The 26875-nt window shown below is 47.2% G+C and overlaps 1 protein-coding gene across 3 annotated transcripts in view; it reads right to left on the bottom strand.

Annotated features, from left to right (window-relative positions):
- Positions 1-291: 291 nt before the first annotated feature.
- SNRK (SNF related kinase) overlaps positions 292-26875 on the bottom strand; it is a 36172-nt gene continuing 9588 nt past the window's right edge. For 2 of the 3 annotated variants that reach the window (XM_087824826.1, XM_087824827.1), the window contains 6 exons: positions 23855-23916; positions 21270-21963; positions 10583-10724; positions 8754-8966; positions 7586-7720; positions 292-4143 (listed from right to left, as the gene is read on the bottom strand). In XM_087824826.1, the coding sequence (XP_087680952.1) occupies positions 2925-4143; positions 7586-7720; positions 8754-8966; positions 10583-10724; positions 21270-21858 (2298 nt within the window). In that variant the 5' untranslated portion in view covers positions 21859-21963; positions 23855-23916 and the 3' untranslated portion in view covers positions 292-2924. The remainder of the gene's footprint in view (positions 4144-7585; positions 7721-8753; positions 8967-10582; positions 10725-21269; positions 21964-23854; positions 23917-26875) is intronic. The other variant, XM_087824828.1, reaches the window with a different exon arrangement.

The raw sequence follows: 26875 nt of genomic DNA on the forward strand, positions 1-26875 counted from the left end.
GCGCAGTCGCGGGGCCAGCGCGGCGACCGCCTGAGCCCGCGCCGGGACGGGCGGGGCTGTGGACACACGAAGGCGGCAGGTCCAATGGCTTCTTTAGGGAGCGTGGTGACCGGCGAGTGAGGAGAGCAGATGACCGGGAAATAAAGTGTAATTCCCGGGCAGTGGGCCCACCCGGGGCTGTGCCTACGGGGTTCAAGCGCGGCAGGCCTGCTGCCGAGTCGGGAGCAAGGCAGGGCCCAGGCCTGGGCTGCACACAGGCTGCGTTCCGAGAAGAAACAACATGGGACGCGATTTATATTGCTGAACACCAATATGCCACTTTTTTATTTGGATTCTTTCCCATTTGTCACATACCTGTCAATGTTTACACAATGAGGAAAATCAACCAGCAGTGGAAGCAACTGGCCAAATCGGCTGATAATTCTGTACCCTCTTAACACACGTCGATTCTCACGTGGTAGAAATCCCTTTAATTTGATTCAGTCTCACGGCTACTCTTAAAATCGGTGTCAAGATTGTCACATCTTTAAATACAGATAGAATTGTCAGAAGTACATATTTTTTATATATATACACATATATGTATATATATACACACACACATACAGAAAAATACAAGACTAATTGTCCACAATATTTAATTTACACACTACTGTAACTCTATGCAACTTCTGAAGACAGGTTAAGGGGTACGAGAAACTGGTTAGAGCAGGTAAATAGTTTGGTCCAATATTATCTTAATGTAATGGTTACTCGCTCCCTTCCGTTTATGGGACAACATACTATGACATACAACACATGCACAGTCATTCACCTAGGAACGAGTGAGACACCACTCAGACTGACATCTGTGTGCCCAGAGGGCCAACCAACCACACACAACTAATAAGGCTATGATACAGCTATGCAGCATAAATGGTCAACACTGCTGATCTAAAGTGAGCACCATATATACATCTGAATATTAAAAAAAACCATTGAAAACCAAACACATGTGGGTTAAAAGGTGCCATTCCAAGGCTATACATAATCACAGGAAAAAGTATTTACATTACTTGGAAAACAGCTGCAACAAAGAGTTTATTGCCAATGCCCTTTATAAACTTCTCTCCTACGTTTAATACAGATGTTACGCTCACGGTCTATGTGAACCACACATCTTATTTCTGGCCCTTTATAAGATCCCTGCTCAAGAATTTCAAGCAAATGTGTTCTATGGCTTCACCCACACACCTAGTCTCATAGCTTTCAATTTTATAAATATCACAATGAACTAGAGCTATAGCTTAAAACATATCTAGCCTAGGTCTAGAAAGTAAAAGTAGTTGAAGTATCGTCTTTACTTAGTCTAGTAAGTATACAGTGAAATTCCGAGTTCTGAGTAAAATATGTGAGCACTAAAGGAGCAAGATCAGTGTATACTTGGAGAAACCATGACCAACGGAATGCCGTCCATGGTGCTCTGCCACTGCAGTGCCAGGACACTGCCACTTCAGGGACACCACTGGAGGCTGATGGGTGTGGGAAGGCCCCGGGCCCAGCCACCTCATATCACCAATGTGGCTAAGCATTGCCTTTTAGATCCCCAGGGCCCAGCAAAGAAAAGTAGCATCTGGCCCCTTCCAACCAGTGATTTCCAATATATTGTGTCCTACAGATAAAACGTCATGAAAGATGACTATCTGGTCAAAAGGAGTCTTTGTACAGGAACAGTTTAAAGCAAGAGTTCTTGATTACTGTTTTGGCAGGAAGGCAAAGTGAAAAAAGCTTCCAACAACAAAAAAACACCCCCAAAACAAGAATGGAGCAGGCTTTGTACATTTTTGCTTGCTGTATGTGTGGATTCTACCCTTTTATATGAATTTTTGGGTCAGCCAATTTTCATAGCTAATTGAGCTAAAAAAGATGTAAAATGGAACTAACAAGAGAGACAACCTAATTACCGAACTCATAAAAATCAATCCATGTGTGTATATATATATGGGTGGTTTCTGTTTTTTTAATTTAGGGGTTCTGACTTTGCCAACCTCTGTGCGCACCTTTGCTTCTGTATCAGGCCCTATGGTTTCTTCTATCTACACGGTTTCGAAGGAAACCCTGGGCTGTGCCCCACAGGAAGGAATTTACACCGAGCATCACTTTGTTCTGTTAAACAGACATACACTCGATAGTAGAGTTAAGACGTCATCAGTTCACTTTATCACATTACAAAATAAGATTGTCTGCTTGTAATTTACCACTACAGGGGGAGCTGCCTTACAAATCTAAGTACTTTATCTCACCTATTACAAAACAAGGAAATCTCTTCCAGTTAAACTTTAAGAGCCCAAACTTTCCCTCACACTATAGCTTAAGACAAACAGGTGTGGGTACGTTGAAATCGCGGCTTAGGGTTTCAGCGCAGACGCCGGCTGTGCTCTGCCCGGCGCGGCCTCGGCAGGCTGGCGGGCACGTCCGCGGGCTCCAGGCCTGTCGGGTCACACCGTTATTGCTTTGGTTCTGTCACGGACACCAGTGTGTCCTCAGAGCACGGAGTCTCCGTGCCACAGAAGGTCAGGACAGGAATTTAGGTTTTTCAACAAGGAAACAAAAGCATTTTTTCTCGGTCTAGGTTAAGTGCGGAACATTAAATTTTTAAGTGCTCCATTTATACATTTTAAGTGTTCCAAATATACATTTTAATTTAATCCTGATCACACTAAAATTATGAATGTGAAAGTGACACAGAGACTGACTTTTCGGCTGGGACAGAAAGGCGGTGTCTAGCAGCAGCATGCACAACGACCATGCATTGTCTCAGCGCCGGGCGACACAGGGAAACAATAAATAACTGCCCGCTGCAAAAGAGGAAAACCGAAAGGAAACGGCGCAGGGAGCCGGGCTCCACGCTCTGAGCAGGAAGCGTGCCGGTGGCCGCGGCCCAGTCAAATGACGTGGCAGCAGGTGGCCTGGCTGGAGGCGCACAGCAGCCCCTCCTTGGGGTTCCGCTGGATGTTCACAGAGATGGTCTTTTCGCACAGAGGTAGCTGGAGCACGTTATTTTTCAGGTTCTTGCTCTGTATCCGTTCTAGCCCCGCGGCGCTGCCCGCCACGTGGTCGGAGAAGAACTTGAGGCCGCCGGGCGCGGGCGCGGGCGCCGGGTGGCCGGCCGAGCTGATGCACATCTTCCACGCGGACTTCTCCTGGACCTTGACGCTGGAGAAGGACAGGCCGTGCTGCGGGCTCAGGATGTACTTGGTGCCGCCGTGCAGCTGCGAGCCCAGGCACAGGCCCATGAGCTTGAGGCTCTGCACCAGGTCCCCGGCGCTGCGCGACGCCAGCTGCGTGGAGTTGGCGGGGCCGGCGCAGCGGCGCGTGCTGCCCGAGGAGCCGCCCGGCGCGCCGCCCGCGCCGCCCGCGGGGCTGCCCCCGCCCGCGCTGTTCTCGCCGGGGCTGCCCTTGTCCGCCCCGCCGCCGCCGTTGCTCGGCTTGCCCTGGCCGCCGCCGTCGCCCTCGCTGCCCGGCGGCCCCTCGCTGCTGTCCCGGCGGTGCCAGGAGTAGGTGAAGCCGCTGTCCTTGTCCAGGCGCCGGCGGCTCTCCGAGTCGTCGTCGCTGGTCTCCGAGCTGCTGCAGCTGGAGCCGCGGCCCTGGCTTTTCCGCCGGTGGTAGCGCTTGTGCACCGTCCCCGGGGAGGCGATGTTCATCTTCAAGCGGCTCAGCTTGGGCGGCAGGTTCTCGTCCATGTCGAACTCGTCGTCCGACTCGCCCTCCTCGAAGATCTGGTTCAGCACCGGCGCGCTCTTGCGCGACGTCAGGCGGTTGGTGACGGAGGGCTTTCGGCGCAGCACCACCTGCGCGGGCAGCGCCGCGGGCTTCCGGTCCTCCTCCTCCTCCTCGTCGTCCTCCTCCACGCGGAACAGGCACTTCCGCCCGCCGCCCGCCGGCTTCAGGCTCGCGGGGGGCGCGGCGGCCAGCGCGGGCCCCGCCAGCTCCGGGAGGTCGTCCTTCTTGGCCGCGTCGCACAGGCCTTTGCCGCGGTGCCCGTTGAGGACGCCGTCGGCCGCCCGCGCGGGAGACTGAGGCACGGCCGCGTGGGACAGGGGCGTGGCCGTGAGGTCGTCCTCCAGGTCCTGGGGCACGTCGATCTTGGTCGGCCACGACTGCCTGCGACAGACAGAGACGAGCCATGTGACACGTGCGGACGCTGGGGACACCCCGCAACGGACAGGGGCAGATGCCCGGACGAGACAGCAGCCCCGCCCCCGCCCGCCCCGCCGGCAGCAGCCACCGCGGGCTCGGGGCGCCCTTCGCCCTGCGGCCGGTGCCCGAGGAGGCCCCGGGGGCTGCGGAGGCGCCTCTCCCAGGCCCCAGGGCACGCCGCAGCCAGGGGGTCGGCGCCAGAGCACCGCCCGAACAGCACCCACGCTGTCCCCCCGGGTCTGAGGGCACAGCCTCTGAAGGTATATTATTGCTCATAAAATTCACCCGAAATTTTCAGTCCTCCAGATATTATACGGTGGCGTAAAAGTCTGGTATCTACAAAAATAAATGGAAATAGTTCGATGGACTTAAGTATGAGGATGTTGGAGAGAAGAGTCAGTGTGCACTGGCATATATAAATCTCTTCACCAACTGAAAAATGCAGTAAGCCAAATACAAATACGTGCATTTGAAGTGCTCCCACAAGAGTGCCCGACAGCAAAATCCACTATCATTTAAACTTTGCGTTTACCCCCAATCTGGAGTGACCCAAGTAACAAGAACACTGCTAGGTACCCAAAGAGACTTTTGAAAACGAGGTCTCTGGCCTGTTTTGAATAAACATCTTGGAACGCTCAGCTGTCCTCTCTGCCCAGGGGACTGGCAGATGCCAGACACTTAAAACAGCCACTTCCACGCGACATTTTCATTTCACACCAATTATGTTATCCTAGAAATAAAACCTAATTAAACCTACAGCTTGATAAAATTCATAGGAATTTATAACGGACATCTTCCCCCCAACTCCGAGCCTGATCAGGTTCTCCTGAGGGTGGAGGGCCACTTGCTACAGTCCCTGCTCGGCAGTCCACAGAAGCTGAGGGTTTGACAATGGTTTGAGGTCAAGCAGTGTCTCTGGACAAGTCATCTGTCCTCCACCAGCACAAATGTCCCACCTCCCGGAGAGCCTCGGGGTCCTGCAGAGCTGCACAGAGCATGGCTTTCAGGCTGAGCAGCCACTCAGAGCCTCACCCCGCAAACACTGGGGGAGCCCGTGGTGGGGGGCGAGGTGCTGACAGTGTGCCTGCTTCGCCTGAGCGGCAGCCAGTCCCTCAAGCATGGGGAGGGGCACAGACATAAGGAAGGCTCTTCTCTCTGCCTCTCCCCACCCCCGGAGCCAGGATGGGGAAGGGCTGCAGCAGTAGTGGTCACTACCTGCCACTTCTGAACCACTGGCTCGTGTTTACACGAGTCAATCACATGGTTAAGGAGCTCACACCCACTGGGCCCAGCACAACGTGAGAAAAGTGTGGTTTATCACAATGAGAAGAAAGGCTGCCAACAAGAGGTTATGTGAGTCACACTGAGCGCTTATGAAACCAGCACTGCTGACAGCCTACAGGGATTAATTCATTGATCCCACAATCCCACGAGGCAGGTGCTGTTATCCCCTCTTTACAAGAGAGGAAATCTGAAACACGGAGAGGGTGAGTAACCTGCCTAAGATCACACAGGCCTGAAGACAGTGACATCTAGGTTGGATTCCGTGGTTACTAAAGCCGCAGGGTGGTGGCTCTTTCTGCCACCTACGCAGCCCTCTGAGTGAATGCCTGGTGGATGGAGGGGACCCTGTGGTCAGGCCCCGCTGGTTCTCCCCACTTCCTACTCTCTCTCTGAGAGGAAGCGCGCACTCACCTCCCGTGCTTAGCTCAGCTCCTTGGAGGACTTCACAAGGCCTCTCTGACAGACCACACCGTGTTTCCACCCAACCCTGGCAAGAACCTAAGAATGTGTTCACTCTGTAGCGGGCTCTCCCTGGCCAGCCCTCTCTGCAGCCCTAACTACGCTGATTTAAACACCAGTCTTCTGACTCTGTAAGGTTTCTACATCCCGGGCCACTCTGACCACAAGGCATTCTCTGCAACAGAGCCAAGTCAGGCCCAGAGTTTGGACACTGAAGTCACAGCGATATAAAGAGAAGGCAGGTAGGCAGATGTCCGCCCCTTGCCGGTGGGCCCTGGGCCACAGGAGGGAGGGAGACCTTCACAGTCTCCCTCCAGAATCCCCAGGAGGGTAAGGAAAACTGTGTGCAAGACTCTGCTGCTGCTTTATAGCTACTGTTGGCTTTGCAATTTCTAGAAGTAAACTAATTTAACTCAGATACTATTTGATCTCCTTTAGATGGAGCTCTGTTCTGTTTCACTGAACAGAAAATAGCTAAAATCCAAATAGTCCTTTCTCCCACAGGCCGGGGGTGGCTCCTGACGAGGTGGCCCAGTGAGCCGTGACTCCTCTGAGGCTCTGCTTTCCCACCAGAGGGCTCAGGTCAGGACGAGGCTGACCCTTTCCTCTCAGGGTCACTCTCCTGTCTGTCTCATGCCCAGAGTTCCCTGGCTCCCTGGGGCCCAGCCTCCTCCAAGCAGACACCAGACAGCTTGCCTAGTTTCCATTACAGAAGAACATCCAGGACATGCGGTTCCTAACCTCAGCTTCCAGCTCAGACTTCTGACTCTTTATTCTTAGCCACCTGGGCTGTTTTCTTCTCTCTTTTCTGTCGCTCCAGCCAAGCAACAACCTAGCATGGCAGGCTGACTGCAAGCAATTAAAAACCCAATGGTTTTCCTCCCCTTTCAAATAAGTTATATACTCACACACATACATTCATAGATAGCTGGAGGTACGTGTAGAGCATTATTCAGAATTGGGAGCATCCTCTGGCTTTTGAATCACTACAGCTCTGAGTTACGTTATCTGGCTATGAATTCTAAATAAATTTCATAATAATGACATAAAAAGTAACCTTTCTTAAGCTTTGATTTTTAAATGGCAAGCTTACATGGCAGGAGAAAAAGGAGCTGGGGAGGTGGGAGGAAGAAGGAGCTCAGGAAAGAGGGAGGGAAGAAAGGACAGTGGTGGTGAACAGTCCTAACAAGGGCAGCAAGCAGGGCGGTGGAGGAAGGACCTCAGATTTTCATTCATCCAGCCCTCACCACACCCGCAGGAAGTAGTGTTACTACTCCCATTTCCTGGAGCACAAGGCTGAGTCAGAGAGGTTAAGTGACCTCCCAAGGTCAAGCAGCCAATAAATTAACTGGCTGATCTGACTGTCAAATCCCTGAAATCCTGAGATAACATCATGGCCCAGAAATGCCGTTTGTTATTTAAAAAAGTTATTTCAAATAACTGAGGGAAAAATTGGCCTTGTTACTGGAATAAAATAATAAGGAATTAATCAATACATGTCAGACCTAGAAGAGCTTAATGAAATAACTAGACACCCTAGCCCCCCCATGAGGCGTCACCACAGTTCACGCTCTCAACCCAGGGTTAGGAAGCATTAGTCAAGCAGACAACGTTCACTATTTCAAAACGTTAACTTACTAAAATCAGTGAAGGTTTTTCTCACCTAAACTGGGCCTTAATGTTGCTGGGGCTCGCGGACCTGGTCTGGATTTCTTTCTCCTGCTTCTCCCTCAGGATCCTTTCGGCGAGCAGGAAGTAGGTGGCGGTGATGTGGTTGTACCTGTTGGTTTCCAGGGCTCTGAGGGAAACGGGGAGTGGACACAGCCTCAGACATTCCGTCAGTGGACTCACCCACCCACTGCCAAGCTAACGCTCCGAGGCCCGAGGCCCGCCGCCGGTGCCGGGGGCTCCTGGGGTGTGAGGCCCGCAGAGCACGCGGCCTGCCCGCTCCTCTGCAGCTGCCCTCGCAGGGAACAGCATGGGGTGCGACAGAGGACCCACCAGGCCCCAAAATACCCAACCAGGCTTTTTAGGGCCTTTCTGTAGTTAGTGAAAACACACAAGCACTTAGGAAAGAAACGACATGGAGATCACTTTTCACAACATGTGCATGGGCCACAGCTCCTCCGGCAGGGTGGGCCGAGAACACGACTCCAAAGTAAGGCGCCAAGGTGGGTCAACACGTGCGTCCGAGCGCAGGCGCCACCTGCAGAGGAGCTGTTCACGCAGTAAGACCGAGAGGGCTGGGAGGACAGCCCAGGTGTCCAGCTCCCGGGTCACTTGGGCGCATGCTCACTAGTGGACAGACATGTGGACCCTCCTGAACCATCTGAGTGTTCCTTCTGGGTTTATGGCTGACTTTACATGCGTTAAGTAGCTCTATGGTGCCACAGCAGCTATTTATTTGAGCTAAGAACATTAAACCAATTCAGGGAGGAAAATGAAGTCATTCCTAAAGTGTCTTTCCATCATACCAACTGTTTCAAAGGGTTAAGTAACTTCTGACTTTTCATTTGTGGAAGTGCTTCAAATTTTATACATAGGACCTATTATGGGAATGAATCATTGCTAAAACAAAGCAATGATTATATTAGCCCGATTCCAGGCTGTTCCGATCCACCCTGGTAGGAACGGAGAAAGCCCACAGTGTTCAATGGCACGCCCCTTGGTCACTAGTACAAAAATAAAAACAAAACCCAAAAGCCAGGCCCTGGACCAGGAACTCTAGAGATAAATGATACAACCCTGCCAAGTGGGATCTCTATCCATGACACACTGTCCATTCCTGGAATCCTAACCCATGGCCCCCGTACAGGTGAGTGGTGACGTACTCAACAATGGCGTCTCGATCCGCTATGTCCCCGAGCACCATGCGCTGAATGATGCTGTTGTGCTCCTCCTCCGAGAGGTTCTTGTAGGACACGAGGGGGATATTGTACTTGGTGGCTGGTGAAGGGTCCACGCCCTGAAGCCATGGATGGTTTTCAATCTCTTCTAAAGAGGCCCTTCTCTTGGGATCTCTCTGCAGCATCCGTGTGATCAGGCTAGAAAGGAAGGTTAAGTCCATTGTTAAAACAAACAAAGGTAGTTCTTTGGAAAAGACTAATAAAATAATAAAACTCAGGCAAGACTATACAAGACAAAAATAAGAGAAGTCAATAGGTGTCAATATTGGAATGAAAAGGGCAACACCACCGCTGACCTGTAGACTTTAAAAATATAGAGGATATTATAAATACTTGAGGCCAATAAATTTGAAAATTGAGATAAAATGAACGAGTTCCTTGAAAAACACAACTTAGCAAAATTGACATAGGAGAAAGTAGAAAACTGAGCAGTCCTATGATTATTAAAGGTAATTCTTCTTGGAGGGAGACAGAAGGCTTCTAAGCTATTAGAACTGTTCCATTTCTTAAGCTGGATCATAGGTCCAGAGGTGTTCATTTTATTAGACACATTTTAAACATCCTTGTGAAAAACATGTGTCAATATAAAAACAAGTTGAGGTTTTAGTTTTTGAGTAGGGGCTGTGGAGGTACTCCCTGAAGTACAAACATCTAGCATGCGTCCAATGTCTGCCCTGCTTCCTGGGGTACAGAAGAATAATAGTAAGGGCATAACCGTCACCATCAACATCCGTATCAGGTGCTTCCTCTACGCTAAGGACTGAGTTACAAGCGTTACAGACATTAATTCATTTCATCTTCATAGTGATCCTAAAAAGGTAGGTTCCATCATTCTCACATCATTAGTAAAGAGAGAGACTAGCATTTGAATCCGGAGAGTTTGAACACCGAAGTTCTTAATGCTCCACCATGGCCCAAGATGGGGCTCCACTTGGAGAAGAGACTTCTTCAAGCTCTCAGATTTTCTTCTCGCTCTTTTTTCCAATTACAGTTGACATTCAATATTATATTGGTTCCAGGTGTACAGCATAGTGATTACACACTTATACATAATCACAAGGTGGTTCCCTCCGATAAGTCTAGTACCCACCTGGCACCATACATAGTTACCCGCTGATGGGAGAAACTCAACACTGTTACTACAGCAAAATTCTTTTAGTAGCTATAATCCTAGCTGAGCTCATTTAAAAATATCACCCATAACGTCAATGAAATACTGAACTTCCAACAGTTCCTTTATTCCATTGTATTTCTCACTACACATATCATAGTACTGTACAGTACTTTCAATCTCAATCAACTTGAGTGTATTTTTAGTTGGCTTCCCATAGTCACATAAACCAAAACAGAGCTCTTTAGTCAACTGGGGGGGGGGCAGGGGAAAGTGAATAAAATTAGGAGACACACTACGTAAATCCTAAAATGGTGTGTTGATGGTCTGTTTCAGAAATGCCCTAACTCTTCTCTGGGACTTGGAATGATTCCAGGTGGTCACGCTTGTTGCTGATGCAAACAGAGAAGTAGTTCTTGTGGTAATGTCTCATTTCAAGTGAAAGTAACCCCACTCCTGGAGACAGAGAAGCACGTGATGAGTCTCTTAAAAACTGGCATATGTAAGAAATCAAGTAATATACTCCGTACTCTAATATTAAATTTCAAAAAATCACATTCTGGGGTTAACTTTCCAAAACACTTAACAAGAGCAGGAATATTAAGTTCAAAAATTAAAATGTACCCCCACTTTTTCTACTTACTCTTTACACTCCTTAGACACGTGGGGCGGTACTGTGTATTTACAATCCATGATCATTGTCAAGGTCTCACTGTCGTTGGCCTCTTGAAAGGGTGGCTGACCACACACCAACATGAAAAGGATCACTCCCAGACTCCATATATCTGCAAAGCAAAGACAAACTGTTAAATATTGCACCAAAACCCAAAAACACTTGAGTTAAAGGAGACTATTTTGTTTTGAACAGTTGAAAGGATTTATATCTCAAAGTAAAAAGATCTAGGGAAGAAATGTTAAGCCTCGATAAGGCAGAGACGGTATCTGTCTTGCTCACTGCTTTTATATTGACTTATAGGCCCAAGCAGTGCCAAGCACATAGTGAATGGTTAATACATGTTGACTGAAGAGATGAATTAATTCATTTGTTAATGGCAAGAACATCAACTGGAAAATACCCATCAAGGTTCCCAAACCAATGGACACACACGGCTGTTTTCCCATCACATTATACACCAGAGATAAAGCTAAGATGGTAATATGCTGGACATGAAAAGGATTTTGCCTAAGGTCTCAATGATCTCAGTTTTTTTACCTCGGTCCTGGTGAGAAAACCAGATCATGGTGTTCATGATCATTTTATAGATGAGAAAATTAAAGCTTGAAGAGGAGAGAAATACTCCTGGCTGTCAACGAGGAAAAGACTGGTCATGGACTATTTGAGAACAAAACTAGGACTGATGGTATAAGTAACCAGAAGGCACAATTTGGCTTAAAAACGGCAGGACCTACTTAATAAAACTGTTAAAACACTGGAAAAGGTAGTAAGTTTCCCATCACTGTAAGTGTTCCAGCAAAGGCTGGGCAACTGCCTTCCAATCCTCTGCACAAGGCATCCTGCAGACTACGGCTGGGCTAGTTGACATCTGAGGACCTCCAACTCTAGCAACAGACCGACTCCTACAATAACAAACAACCCTTACTTCTTGCTATTAAATAAAAAACAAAGCAATCAGATGGGAAAATGATGTCTTTTCAGATGAAAACAGGATAAATCCATTTTAGAAGGGTACCATAAAATTCATTCCAAAAACAACAGTAGAGACATGATTATATAAACACTCACAGAGAGAAGAATTCAAGGAGCTTCCTAGCCCAGGAACGGCTCGAGGACAAGGGGCAGACCTCATGGCCTGTGTGACCGCATCTGCCGACACCTGACTGCTGTTTTTGTCTAAACTCACACACCCCAAATAAAGGAGGTTCTACGGTATTTTCCAAGAGAATGAAAATGTGCTAATAAAACACCGTTTCCTTGGTCCAAACTAAACAAAGAGAGTAGTAAAGGCACAAACAGAAGCCACACACTGCGGTGTCTCACACGTGCAATAAACTCTCCTAAGGACACTCCAGTGGAAATTAGCGAAGCCGATGGAAAGCGCCACTAAAATTAAAACAGTATACAAATGAGGACGAGAGGGACCCAAGGGTCACTGAGTGCAAGCCCTTGGCTCCGCAGTGCCCCTGAGCGGCCTGCTGGCACTGCCGGTTGGGTCCAGGAATCACCGGCCCGCAGCTCCAGCACAGGGAGCTGGCTCAGCACTCGGTCCACTCACTGACCCACATTTCTTTGCCTTGATCTTGGAATCCAAAGGCCCTTCCCTTTCAAAGTCAAACATCCTGAGGAGTGGTGGCTGGTGGCACCTGCTCTTTAACTGTCCAGTGAGAAGCACTTATTGCCCCAATAGTACCTCATCAAGATTTTTAAAGGAAATTTATATAGGTTGATGTTTAACTTAAACCCTCTCTGTCCAACTTGAACCTGCTGTTTTTGGTCACTTGGCCCCAGCTCTCGAGCCGCCACTGTGAACAAGTGGCAATTACAATTCTCCCTTTAATGCACGTCTCTCATTTTACAAAACACTTACATACTAGAAATTAACTCATGTAAACCCGCCTTTTCACTAATGCTCATCACACAAGGCGAGGTTTTTACCAAGTTTTTGTTCATAACATACTCTTGGCTATCTCCTCCCCAAAGAAAGGGGATTTTAAATGGCTTACAAAAAAGTGCATAAGTATAAAAATTAGGGTTAAAACAAAAATTTTGTTAAAATACTGTCAATGTCTAATACTGCTTACTACTATACTCAATCCTGACCATGAATATATATTGCATTTGAGATACAATAAATTCGTATCTTTCCATATACATCCTACAAAAACAATTTTTATAAAATGAATTTGGTTACATTATTTCTCCTACCACCTCCTACTTTCACTGTGGATAAACTGGTTTGGTTTTTACCTTGTCTCTCTGCTAAACTGGAGATACTATCTGACAGTGCAATTATACAAAACTGATGTTTTAAAAATACAGAGTAATATAAATGTCCACTAATGATGACCCCAAATCCTTATTTGGTTAAACAAAACTTTCTTTTCTGTCAAATATTAACCTCAGCAGCAACAACCATGTCCAATTATTTGGAAATGTTCTCTTCGGGAGCATCTGCCCAGCAAACTCACCCAGCGGGGTAGGAGCTGACGCACGATCAGCAGTCAAGAAACAAAACCAACATGAATATATACACTGTCTCCAGGTAGGGATCAAACAATTCCTGAACATGGAAACCTAGGAATACAGTGCAAGGCACAGGCGACGCCAGATCGGGAGCAGCGACAGTGGGGCAGAAGAGCAGCGTCTCCAAGGGGGCAGCTTCAGAGGCAAACGACCCTCACAGACAACACGGTCATGCAGGCCGGTTACTCCCTTATTTTCCAGGCTTTTTATTTCTCTCTCATAGGCTCAGGAAGGCACAGAGCCAGCAGAGAAGAAAAACTCAGAGATGGGGGAGAGGAACAGGGAGGCCTTTTAGTAATACACGCACCGGCTAAAGGGTGGTGAGTCAGGAGCCCGGGTCTCCACGACTACACATCGGGTAAGACAGGACCAAGAATGGCAGCAAGAAGGATTCTCTATTACATTCCCCCACAAATGGGGAGGGAGGTGGTACTTGTCTTAATAAAAATTCATCTTAGTGGATATTTTAAATTATTTTCCATCAAAAAAAAAAAAGCTTGCTAATAAAACTACAAACTCCCAAGGTATAGATCATAGCCTCAGCTTGAGATCCTAGGACCACAGGGATCCAGAGTCTGTAACTGGGGGCTGGAGGTAGGGAGGTGAGAGAAAGAGCACCGACCAGGGACTTCACACTATTCTCATTTTTAAGAAGTGTTAATGGAATTCTCTATTCACAGTAAAGGTACACGGTTAACAACGTCAACCACCTGAGAAATCAAATTTAATGTTCATACTATTTGAAGCACATGTTCTGATTTCAGAACCAGCTATAGACCCTTGGTTAATAAAAATGGAAAAAGAAATATCACTTAATAAATACAGTTCCCTTGGTTTAAAAAAAAAAATCTTCCAACTCATGCAGCTGTGGAAAGGAGTGGGAGGATCATGAAGTCTTTGTTAGTATAAGGGTGGTAGGTGCTGGTCCCCCTAACTGGCTCTCAAGCCGGCTGGAAATGAGACCACAACATCTGCTGATATTCAGCAGGTCCAGGGACCATAACACAACTGAATCAGGCTATTTCTAGTGTTAGAGGTGGAGTTTATATTATAATATTCATTGTAGGCAGGCTAACAAAAGATCAAAATGAAAACAATAAAAGAGCATGCTAATGATTAATTTGAGGACAAGCAATTGCCAAACGGTGGGGAGGTGGGGGGGAATGTCATGACTACTGAGAGACTTTCTAAAAGTCATTTCTTACGTGAATTTTCTAGAGAGTGAAAAGAACGAACAGGGATTGGAAAGTAATAAAAATTCGAAGACCAGAAGTAGGGTTCTAGGTAGAAACCTCTATTTTTGTCTCTTTTATCAGTGCAGCCATGAGTCATGGAAGAAGCACTGGGAATGGAATGTCCTAAAACCAGGACCGATGAAGTAGGGACCGGCACCTTTCACCACTTCCAACAGGCAGGATTTATGCAACGCTTCTCAGTTCCAACTGTGGTCACCAGCAACTGACATATGACCCAACGCTAACATAAAAGGCAATGCTTTCTGAGAACAGCAGGGCTGCGGTGGACATGTGCGGGCCCAGAGTTCTAGCATAAAACCTAGGAACTCTTTCTTGTATGATAGTCACCAACTTAATGTCTATGGGCTACTGATGTGAATTCCTGTCCACACAGTGAGAACTACACGTCTGCCTTCAAAATCACTGACAGCTTTAGTTACTAAGGATCCTTTCCGAACGAGGCCAGTGGCTGGTTCTAAGGGACGTGACTAGAGACCGTTCTGAAAGTAGAAAACTGTCAGGTCATCTGAATGAAGTGTCCGAATGGAAGCAGGAGAGGAAAGAAGAATCTGGGCAAGTCCATGTTTTAGGATGTCCTGTTATTCCTGGTTTTATCAATACTCTAGTTAGAAGCAAGGTTTTATGACTTAAGGAATTATTTCTCTTTTAAAAATAAAAATAAAGAGTGCTGTCATCTCATAACTACTTCAAAAAATGTCTTTCCCAGAATTGCATCCACTTAAGTGCTAAATGCCCTCGGGGACTTCAAACATCAATGCTGCACAAACTAGCTCTTCATCTGTTACCCAAACCTATTGGTCCCATTTGTGTTCTAGTCTGGTCAGTGGCAACTCCACCCAATCCAAACTTAGGAGACCCCAGACTAGATCTACACTCTGTGGGTTCCCTGATTTCCAGGTCGGGGAGATCCCAATCTGGCCAGAGCCTGTGTTTAGAATCCTCAGAGGCCCCCACAGCCGCTCATCTTCCCTGAGGTCTCCCCACACTGTGGGCCGCGCCACCTGGCGATGTGGCACCACCGCGTGAACTGGGGTTACAGGTGCTCTCTTGCCCTCCATCACTCGGGGCGCCTGAATGCAGAGTATGCGCCCTGCAGGAGGGAGTCCTGCCCACAGCGCAGAGCCCCCAAAAGGCAGGGGTCGGGGGCAGCGGGTGGCTATTCAAGTGCTTCAAATAACAGCTAAGGGGGAGGGAGAGAGAAGCGCCCGGAGTGGTGGGGGTGAGGTGGGGAGATCAGTGAAGACAAGCTGCAGTTTGTTTTAGGTGTTTAAGGCCTTGCGCAAACTTGTTTTACAAGTCGAAAGAAAACATGAAAAAGTTCAGGGAGTCAAAAGGTTATCACTCACTGTGGGACTGCACAGGTTAACAGGCCCAAACCAGAGCAGCAGGCACCTCTGCCACTCGGCATTCTTTCACAGGGAACTGCAAATCTGACCTTGGCACCAGTCAGGAAGTGACCCTGACAGATGAAGAGGGAAAGATAAGCCAGGCTGAGACATGATAGCGGTCTGATTTCCTTCAGCAGAGACCTGGGTTCAAATCCTGCTTTGGCCATCTCATAAGCTATGTATTCCTGGCCCGGCTTCTACGCATCTTCCTTCGCTCCTCTAGAAAGTGTGGACACCACCGCTCCTCTGGTCATTTCGGAGAGGGTGTCTGGGCAAACAGTGCGACACGTATCACTGCACAGCCTGCAAGGACTGATAGAAAAGGTGACCTCTAAGTGCAGGAGTGGGATGAGAAGGGAAAGTAAAAGGGAGTTTACACTTTTCATTCAAAGTACCCCTATATTATTTGAATTATCTTACAAGAATATCCATTTAGTACTTGTAAAAAATTAAAAATTAGCTGTGCTTAACAGAATGTTATGATGTGTACATACTTTAACTGAGTAGGCACAGCTCTTTATAGGAATATAAAAGGTAACAAAACCCGGACATGTCCTCTCCTCATGGTGATCCTCAACCTGTGGCCCGGGGACACCTGGTTTGCAAGGTTCCCTTCATGGATTCAGACTTCTCTCTGCAGCATGAATGGCTACAGATGGGATTATTTTAATTGTCATTTTTAGCACAAATAACTTCCTTCAGGCATTTAGAAAACTCAAATATTCAACACACTGATGTTTCATAAAAATCCCCAATAGTCTTATAAAATGTGATGACAGAAAAAAGGGGACAGGATTGTGGGGCCACAGAATCCCCGATACAGATGTTTTCCGGGTGCTATCTCAGTATCTCAGTGTCTACAGAGGGGTCTTGGTCTGGGGAAGCCGGGGGGTGTGTGGGGTGGGCTCAGGGCAGTGCTGCGGGCCTTCCCCCTCGAGTTCCAGCTCCCTGTTTAAGCACAAACCTGAGGGCTCAAGGGAAAGGGGACACCAAGCCGGAGCCAGCAGTCACCCACCTCGGGTACATCCCCAGACAAAGTCCGTCTGGACGCTCTGATGTCTGGGATCCCCACCTGGCCAGAACAATGCCTCGGGCTATTTCTAAATACCTTGGTGACGCGACAACCAGTTACACATTGTGCCTTTCCAAAATCAGACCTTTTTAAAAACACCCGGTGAGAGAGGGCTGCACGGTGGCCACGCCACACCCGTGACGCCGCGCCCCCGAGTGTCCGCGAGCCTGGAACACGCGGAACATACGCAGGAGGCAAGGGGAGGAATCGGGACGAGCAGGGACCACGAGCAGCGCGGACGGCCCGCGCTGAACCTAGGACAAAGTTTAGACGAATGTAAACTTTCATTTCTTTAGTCCGTCCCTGCGACGCTGATTCATTTAAACATCGAGAGCTCGTCCTGTTTGCTGGGCGGTGAGGCCGGGGCACAGATAGGACATAAACAGACACTCAGTTCCCTCTCAAGGACCCTACTATTGAGCAAGAGGGACAAGGGAGCCATCTGGAGCCGGCAAGTCTTGGCATCACCCCATCCAGTTCCAAAGGGAAGAGGCAATCGGGGCATGTGCCGTCTGCATTTCCTCACCCTCTTTTTTTAGCCACCCACAGCCCCTCTGGTTTTCACCCCACCAGGGTGCCTGCTCTGTGCCTGCTGCGTCCCGGGCACCAGAATCCGGTGCCTCCACGGAGTCTCGCTCCATAGTCTTGTTTTCCTTCTCGGCAGACACTGCCATGCATCCCGAGGTCCTCCCCAGGCTCCAAGCTTAAAACAATTCTGAATTAAAATTTGAAAGTATTAAAGTAGGCACTGTTTTGGACTATACATCACATCACTATAAGGCTAATAAATCAAGATAAATTAGGTAAGTCAGCGCTTTCCAAAGTGGGTGATGTAGGAAACGGGTTACGCACAACGGTGACAATAAGATGTAAAAATGGGGACGGACACGCATCTGGAATGCCAGCTGCAGCGGAGCCCCGGCTCCCAGAGCGTCTGCTCAGCTCCGCGGCGCCTGTTCCCCGGCTGCTCTCCACCAAAGTCCACGTTAACCTGAGGGGCTGACAGAAGCCACAGCCCTTGAAAGAACTAAACCCAAGAAGTAACTCTGCATGTTAATGTCATTGTTTCCCAAGAAGCCATTCTGGGAGTCAGGACAACTCTGGGACCACACATGCAACTCCCAGACATGAGTGGACAGCTTCCCCAGAAACCGTCACTACCTGCTCCCACCAGGGCCATCTCGGAGCAAGCAGAGCGAGTTAGCAAGCCCAGCACCGCGCATGGAAGCAGACACATGTGCTCTTCAGCAGATCCTACAAGCACTGCAGCGACTCAACCTCCAACAGGTCTTACAAGCACTGCAGTGACCACCTTCAGCAGGTCTTACAAGCACTGCAGTGACCACCTTCAGCAGGTCTTACAAGCACTGCAGTGACCACCTTCAGCAGGTCTTACAAGCACTGCAGTGACCACCTTCAGCAGATCCTACAAGCACTGCAGTGACTCAGCCTCCAACAGGTCTTAGAAGCACTGCAGTGACCACCTTCAGCAGGTCCTACAAGCACTGCAGTGACTCAGCCTCCAACAGGTCTTACAAGCACTGCAGTGACCACCTTCAGCAGGTCTTACAAGCACTGCAGTGACCCCACCTTCAGCAGATCCTACAAGCACTGCAGTAACCCCACCTCCAGCAGGTCTTACAAGCACTGCAGTAACCCCACCTCCAGCAGGTCTTACAAGCACTGCAGTAACCACCTTCAGCAGATCCTACAAGCACTGCACTAACCCCACCTCCAGCAGGTCTTACAAGCACTGCAGTAACCCCACCTCCAGCAGGTCTTACAAGCACTGCACTAACCCCACCTCCAGCAGGTCTTACAAGCACTGCAGTAACCCCACCTCCAGCAGGTCTTACAAGCACTGCAGTAACCCCACCTCCAGCAGGTCTTACAAGCACTGCAGTAACCCCACCTCCAGCAGGTCCTGTAAGCACTGCAGTAAGCACACCTGGCTACTGGGGTTGAGTCTGTGCAGCGAGGTGTATTCTAACAGGATTCCAAATGTACTGTGTTCAAGTTTGTTCTAACTACTGATTTTCTGTTCTGCAAACTAGATTTTCTTCAACAGGTTTTTTTCTCCTTCCCCACTGAAACGCACACAAAAAAGCTTAAAAAATATCCAAGCAGATTTGATGTTTTCAACTCACTAAAGTTTCCTGTATGTGGTTTCAGTTCCTACGTGGCTTCTACATTAAAATATGACTGTTTGGGTAGTTTTCAAAGCTCTTCTGAAGATCCAAGAAACTAACCAGTTATCAAATAAATACCAGCACTTTCACGTTTTCCTTTATCTAACATTTAATACACACTCAGAAAAGTGCCTACTTTAGAAGGTGCCCTACTCCCTAAATACAAACAACCTAACATTCAGAAAGTCAAATATGACTAAAACTGAGAAGGAAAACACACGAGCAAAGGTCCTGGGCCTGCCCTTTCTCCCAGTTTTCCCACGGCAGCCAACATTTCAGAAATTCTCCCGAGGACAAGTTTCCAAAGCAGAAAGCACCTCAGAAGGAAAACACGGCCATGATCCTTACACACCCCCTGGGACAGCAGCCACAGCACCAAAGAAATGTCAGTTGCTCTGTGACCTCTCCAACAGGAGGTGCCGAGGCGGCGCAGCTGATTACTGAGGCTGCATTTGCCTCTGGCGTGTACTTCACAGGCACGATCCACTCATCCAATCCCCACAACAACCCTAAGGCAGGAACAATTACTACCCCCATTTCCCGAGGGGAAGTGGGAGACCAGAGAAAAGGGTCAGGTGGGGCAGGAGACAGGCAGGGGTGGGGCGCCCAGGAGGTGGCACGTGGGCAAGAGTGGCCTAGGCCAGGGGATGGGAGGTGGAGGGCCCCGAGGCCAGGAGAATGTGCAGTGTGACTAACAGCGAGGAGGCAGCTGGGGACAGCAAGGGAACAGCCGGAGAAGAGACGGGGAACCCAATCCCACGGGCCACGGTGAGGGCTCTCGCTTGGGTTCTGGACAAAAGGGAGATCTTGAAGGTGTTCCAAACAGAGGAGCGACAGGAACAGACTGAAGGGGATGGTTGAAAAGGAACTGAACAGCACTGCTTTCTTTAGTAGAGGTTACCTGAAACTGTCACCTCAGTCACCTCGGCCTGGGAACCCAAAGCATTCCCCTCTCCTTACAGCTGTCCCCGCGGGGGTTCCCAACCTGGCCTCGTCCACAGCCCCAGGGCCGGCTCTCACCTGGACATGTGGGCACCTGAAAACCGTGGCAGCGGGACAGAGGAAAGGAAACCTCCCTTCTCTTACCTTCTTTCTAAGATAGACACACTTGTGCCATTCAGCCCAGTTTCTACCTCCTCACGAAATACCCGAAGACTCAGAACTTACGTTTTACTAACCTACTTTTTCACAAGACAAGGCAATTCTCTTTATATGAACCAGACAGTCATCTTTAAATTCACACTGAATTTTGAGATGCTCTGCACATGCAATAAGTTGGCCAGAGAAAGGAATAAAGACACTTGAGCACACGATTTAAAGATGTGTCCACAGCCTTCATCGGAACTTAGGGCATCACTGAACCAGAGCAAGGGAGGAGCCGCGGCTCTAAAATAAATACGAGTCCACGCTTTCATCATGGTAAAGGCTACCTGCTCTCGCCTCAGTGGACACAGGATCATTTTTGGCTCATTACCTGGTTTTTTAAATTTTTATTTTTTTAAATATAGTCTAAGACTGACACCCATTAGCATACATTTGAACACTGAAAACTGCAGTGTGTTTCTATCATAGCGACTTTCATTCCCAGACCAGAATCAGGCCTTATTATTAAAGATAAAAGTAAAGACAACCCCTACACATCTCAGGAACACCTGCAGTGGGATGGATACCTGCCTTCCAGGAATCATTCGTTAGCCTTTCCTATTCCAAAACACACACTCTAACTTGAAAAGCAGTGTCTTGTTGTACATAATAATACAATACCTGCAGCTGGTCTAATTATTTTACAGATGAAGAAATGAAACAGAGATCAAGCACGCTGCTCAGGGTCACAACTAATAAATGGATCCAGTGCACTGAATATTCATAATGCCTTCCCAATATGGGCCTCAGTGACTGTGGGGACTCACAGAAAAGTGATGACTAGAAGAATCTAAGAAGAATGGAAAAGTACCCAGGCCTTAAAAAAAATTATAAGCAGCAGATGAGAGATGACCTTAAGTGATAACTTATTCATTTCCCTTTGTTCTGACAAATATGCTTTAAACATCTGCCACTTAAAGGGTAAAATAAACTGCCAGCTTTAGGGATATACAGCGCTCATAAAGCCCGATCTGTTCATTAAGAGGCACATAATAGAAATTCTCTTAGAAATTAACTTTAGGTTAAAAACCAACTGATTTGGCCAGCTGCACTCCAGCCGGGATTGAAGGGGTGACCCACCTACTGCAGGCGCATCATACTCATCCCCGAGCAGAATTTCTGGAGCAGAATACGCGAGAGACCCACAGCTGGTAGTGAGCTTCTTCCCCGGCTGAAACTTGTTGCTGAAACCAAAGTCCGTCAGCTTCACAAGACCTTGCTTCTCGAAGAAGACCACGTTCTCGGGCTTCAAGTCCCTGTGCACCACGTGCAGTTTATGGCAGTAAGATATAGCGTGAACGATCTGAGCGAAGTACTTTTTGGCCAAGTCCTCGTTAAGTCCCTCCTCGTGCTTCATGATGTAATCGAACATATCTCCTCCATCCCCAAGCTCCAGAATGAGGTACAGCTTGGTCTGGGTGTCAATCACCTCGTAGAGGCGCACGATGTTGGGGTGCTGCACCAGCTTCATGCACCGCACTTCCTGGAACAGGTGCCCGGTGGCCAGCGTGTCCAACTTGGTCTTGTCGATAACCTTCACCGCCACCTTTTCACCCGTGAAGACATGCCTGGCAAGCTTAACCACTGCGAAGTGGCCTCGGCCCAAGGTTTTGTCCAGGTCGTACAGCCCGGCAATTTTCCCGTCGTATCCGCGCTTGAATCCCGCCATGCTGGTCCGACACAAGAAAACTACGCGGACTCTTTGAAATGGGTCCTCTCAGACAAGGATATCTGGTGAAAATAAGGAATTCATTTTCAGTGTGGCCATGGGCATCTACAAAATAAGAGGAGGAACAAAATTAAGTTTCCGTACCATTTCCTTTTGTAACTTCAAGCTTCTCTTAAAATTTTTTTAAGTGAAGTAAATAAATGGAAACTGAATTCTTATATCAAACCCCACACCCTTTATAAACATTTGACTACTCTAAACAATGGTACATTTAGAATAATATCTTAAGAGTTAAAATATCAGCTATAAAAGAGCATAAAGTCACTTTCCCACGCAAACAGAAATGATATGAATCACATATCTGGCATTACCTCCCCCCCCACTCTATATATAAAGTCAAAATATATACTGACTACCTCAATACACACATACAATATACAAACGTAAGCCAGTGTTAATATGTGTACTCATATGTTCCTTGTTTTAGTAATTACTGTAATAATAAATATCAACTGCCACTTACTGAAGGAGTCCGACATACCAGCTCCATGCGAAATGTTCTGTCATCCTCACGTAATCCTTACACTTGGCCTCAGGGACAGGGATTCGTGGCCCCATTTTGAGGCACAGAGTAGGAAGGAACTTGGCCTCGGCTACAGGGCCAGTGTGGGAAGGGGGTGAGCCACCTGATACCAAGATGTGTGCTTTGAACACTATGCTACAGTGTTTCTGCAAATTAACTTCAGAAACCAAAACTAAGTCATTAATTCTGTTTCTATTAAGACTGTTTAAATAAGAAACCAGTACTATGTATAGATGTAGGGGGAAAAAGCAAATTTCTTCTATCCTGCGTATTATCCTTAGCATCTGAGCTAATAATTTTAATAAGATTAACAGGAAAATCTAGGTGGTAAGATCTTGCTTTATTTGGACAGTAGCTCCCCCCAAAAAGTTTAATTTGAGCATGTTTAATTTTAAAAAATAGAATAAGTTAACTCCAGGGGGCAGAAAAGTGTCTTTAAATCTTCAACTTCAATTAATTATGAGGACAGTAATTATTCTTAAAATTCTACCCAAGTTGATGTTTCTACTGCGTAAGTTTGCAAATGCAATTTTAGTTAAAACATACTTCTTCAGGCTGCCCCCAAGTTATAGAATATTTTTTCCATCTATCACTTTACTTTACATGCAGTCCTGGAAAATGGCATATAAGTCACATTTTATAAGTAAATCTGTTTGTTTAAATTTTAATTTAATTTAAATTTTATTACAAAAGTAATAAATGAATAAAGAGATGGCAAAAGTCAGCAAAGGGGTACTATGGGATAATTTTTAATCTCTGAGCATGTTCATGGGAAGAATTTTATAGGACCTCTTTATAATGACAGGCTACCCTGTAGTGAAATGATTAATCACTATTGACGAATGTACTTTCTTTGTATACATATCCCTTTTTCAGTGTATATAAAACTACAGTTGTATACCTAAAAACAGGACATATTTTCAACAACAGAGATAAATTTTTTTAAAAATAGGACATAATTAACTGACGATTAGGAGAAAAAGTATCCTTATTATTGAACACCTTTTAAAATATTAGTCGACTTGGCTCAGTTGGTTGGGCGTTGTCCTGTGCACCTAAAGGTTGCTGGTTCCATTCCTGATCAGGGCACATGCCCGGGTTTCGGGCTCAGTCCCAGTAGGGGACATGCAGGAGGAAGCCAATCAATGTTCCATTCTCACATTGATGTTAATCTCCCTTCTCCCTTCCTCTCTCTCTAAAAATCAATAAAATATCTTTAAAAATAATAATAAAGTATCAGTTCACTGCCTAGTCCCACTATCAAGTGTCTTTTGGGTTAGGGAAGGAAATAATGAAACCACTTTTATAATCTCTGGGGACCCGCGGCGCCTGAAACCCTGTGAACACCGATGCCGAATGTTAGACGGGGCTTATGTGAGGTAACGCTGGCTGTGTACTGGCTCCGAGACTCACCCTGTGAGCTGCATACTGAGCAATCCTTGTTATTTCTGTGTTTTGTTAGTTGCTTCTTTCTCCTAAAAGAAAATACAGAGAAAGATCTCAGTTTAGTTCAATTTGCTTTAAACTTGCTTCAAGTCAAGACATACACCCTAAGGCTGGGTCCAAACATGAAAACGGCCTATTTGTCTTCAGTGACCCCGTCTCCAGTTATCGTTCTCCCCTCTGTGAATCACAACCCGTTCCAGGAATCTTTGTAGTAACAGGAACTTCACACTGAACAGACACATAAAGATCGTCCCAGGTAGACAGGTCAGAAAGGTTATTCCACTGGCAGGAGGAAGAAATAATGATATTGGACAACAGTAAACACGTTTTCTACGTGCCGCCCAGGTAGCAGGCACCCAACCTGCATTTCACAGACTCCTCACTGAGAGCCTTTGAGGCAGGCACAGTGAGGCTCAAGATGCCCACTGAGCAGCCCTCTGCAGCTCCAGTCGGGCTCAGCCTGGCTTCCAAGCCCAACCTGCCTGCAGAAGCCCCTCCAATGAAATACTCCAACAGCTCAGGAGGGCAACCTTTCCAACAAGGTCCTCTAGCAGCCAACAGAAATTGGTGACAATGCCACCATCAGGGAACACACAGAACACCTTTTCTGCTGGGAATGAGGGGATGAAGAGAGATGGAGGCAGTTCTACAGAACAAAACAGGGCTGGCAAAGTCATGGGCACAGGCCTACATCTAGTGACAGGTGAACCGTGGGATGCACCTGGTCCTTCAGCTCCAAGTGGGATACAGCAGCTCCTCCCATCACCATCACCGGTGCCTGCTTCTCTCTCTCAGTAGCCTGTTTCACCCATAGTCTCTATGGCAAGGCAGTGTGATGGTCCAGCGCGGTTGTCTGAAGGCCAACGACTGGGCTGGAATCCCAGCTCGCCAATTACTAGCCATGGGACCTGAGCAAACCCTGATCTCTGTGAGGCCAGTTTCCTCATCAGACACTGTATAGTAAGAAGAGAACCTCATGGGTTGTGGCAAGGATTCAATGGATTAATGTAGGTAAAGTGCTCAGTATAAAGCTGGCAGAGAGCAAGCATTCATTAAATACCAGCTACCACCCACCACCACTGTCCCGAGCCCTGTGTTCCCCTCTCCCAAGCAGACATGCTTTCAATCTTCCACTCTGCTTCAAGAGAATGAATTCACTGAGCTATTATCTCTTTGGCTTTCATAAAAATTCTGCTGTTCATTTTCCTAAAATGTATGAAATTGAAAATGGGTGCTATAAGGCTGATAAAGGAAATAATGTCTCTAGTTGAGCATCAAAGTCTGATGATTTTTCAATCGAGCATCGCACAAAATCTAAGTACTTGCTTTTAAACTGACACTAAGATGACTTTCTATCAAATCTATCCTTTCAAAAAAGGACTATTTCTTTACATTGTTCCCATCAAAGTAATATCTCACAGGAAAATCTCGAATACAGACTGGAAAGCAGAAAGAATAGAGGCATCCAGTCTGTCCACTAAAGAGCAGCACTATTAATATTGTGGGGGTTTTCTGCAGAGATTCATACACAACTTCTTTATTTTGTTTTACAAACACGTGACCATTCTGTACATAACTGTATCTTGCATCCTGCATTTTCATTTCCTTTTAGAATTTTTGTTTCAATTATGAAAGGAATTATACCTGTGCAATGTAGGAAAAAATACAATTAGAACATATAGATTGTCAAAAAGAAGGGAATTTGTAAACAATCATCCTTTAGTCTACCCTCTGCGATAACCTCTGTTGGCATTTTGGTAAAGTGCCTTCCAAATTATTTTCTATGTATAATGGATGTCCAGACAAACATTTTTAAATAAAATGGAATACACTCGAGTGTGTGCACACTGGTGCACACAGACACAGAGGGTGGAGCTGTATCCCTTTTTAAGTATTTCTCTCCATAAAACAAGTTCACTTTAGAAAATCTGGAAAATGCAGAAAAGCACAAGAGGGTAAAAAAAAACTCTCCCTGTAATCCCATCTGGGATGATCGCCCTTTAGAGTGGAGTATATGTCCTTTAAACCTACGCTGCTTTACAAAACTAAGATGCTGTATATGAAGTGGTAACTACCTTTTCCTCTATCTGATGAGCCTTTTCCACACACCAAGTTATTCTAAATCAGTATTATGATGACAGAGCTCAGATGACATCTTTTATAGCAGGAAAACCACTAAATTAGGCCGTTCTCGAGCAGCCGTCTACTTCAGCACATGCTCCCGCGTGCATGAAACGGGGCTGGGCTAAGTGACGGCCGAGCGGTGGAGCGGCTCACGCCTGACAGAGAAGTAGCAGCAGCGAGTGTTGCAAGAAAATGCTGATGCTCCGGCGCAGGGGCAGGGGCAGGGGCGAGCGCCGGGCGTGGCTGCAGGAGAGGAAGGAAGCGTGGGCGGCCCTACGCACATTTTGCAAGCTGCTGAAAACAGTTGTAGAGGAGCCTCTGCTGAAGCCTCCTGTCATTTTGGAATCCACCCTCTCATTCTTGTCAAATTTCTCTTTTGGCTTGTCACTGACATCGTCACCACTGCAGCGTGGTCTGTATATCAAACAATGTCTCCCACTCACTCCTCCCCCAGCAGAGGTAGGGACAAAACGGCCCCCTGAACAGAGCTGGCCCTGCCCGACGGCCACTAGGAACCAAACCACGGCACGGTGGCAGGAGAGGCGATGGACAGGGAGGGCCACGTGCAAACACGAGGCCACTTCTGCAACCTCTCTGCGTCCTGTCTGGGGCATTACCACTTTCCCCACGAAATCAGGCCACCAATGTTCCAATGTACGAAAACCTCCCAAACGAATGACATGCTTTTTAAAAAAATATGTGCCTTCTAATATAAACAAGTAAAAGATGAGTTTTTGAAAAGCCACACAAACTGGATTTAAGCTTTTTACACGTGGAAATTATCGGCTATCTTCTACAAACATAAAAAAAAAGGAAACTGTAATTCTTACTCAGGGGACATATCAGACTAAACTGTGTGTTCAA

This window comes from Miniopterus natalensis, chromosome 15, assembly GCF_054644295.1.
Source record: "Miniopterus natalensis isolate mMinNat1 chromosome 15, mMinNat1.hap1, whole genome shotgun sequence".
Classification (NCBI taxonomy): Eukaryota; Metazoa; Chordata; class Mammalia; order Chiroptera; family Miniopteridae; genus Miniopterus; species Miniopterus natalensis.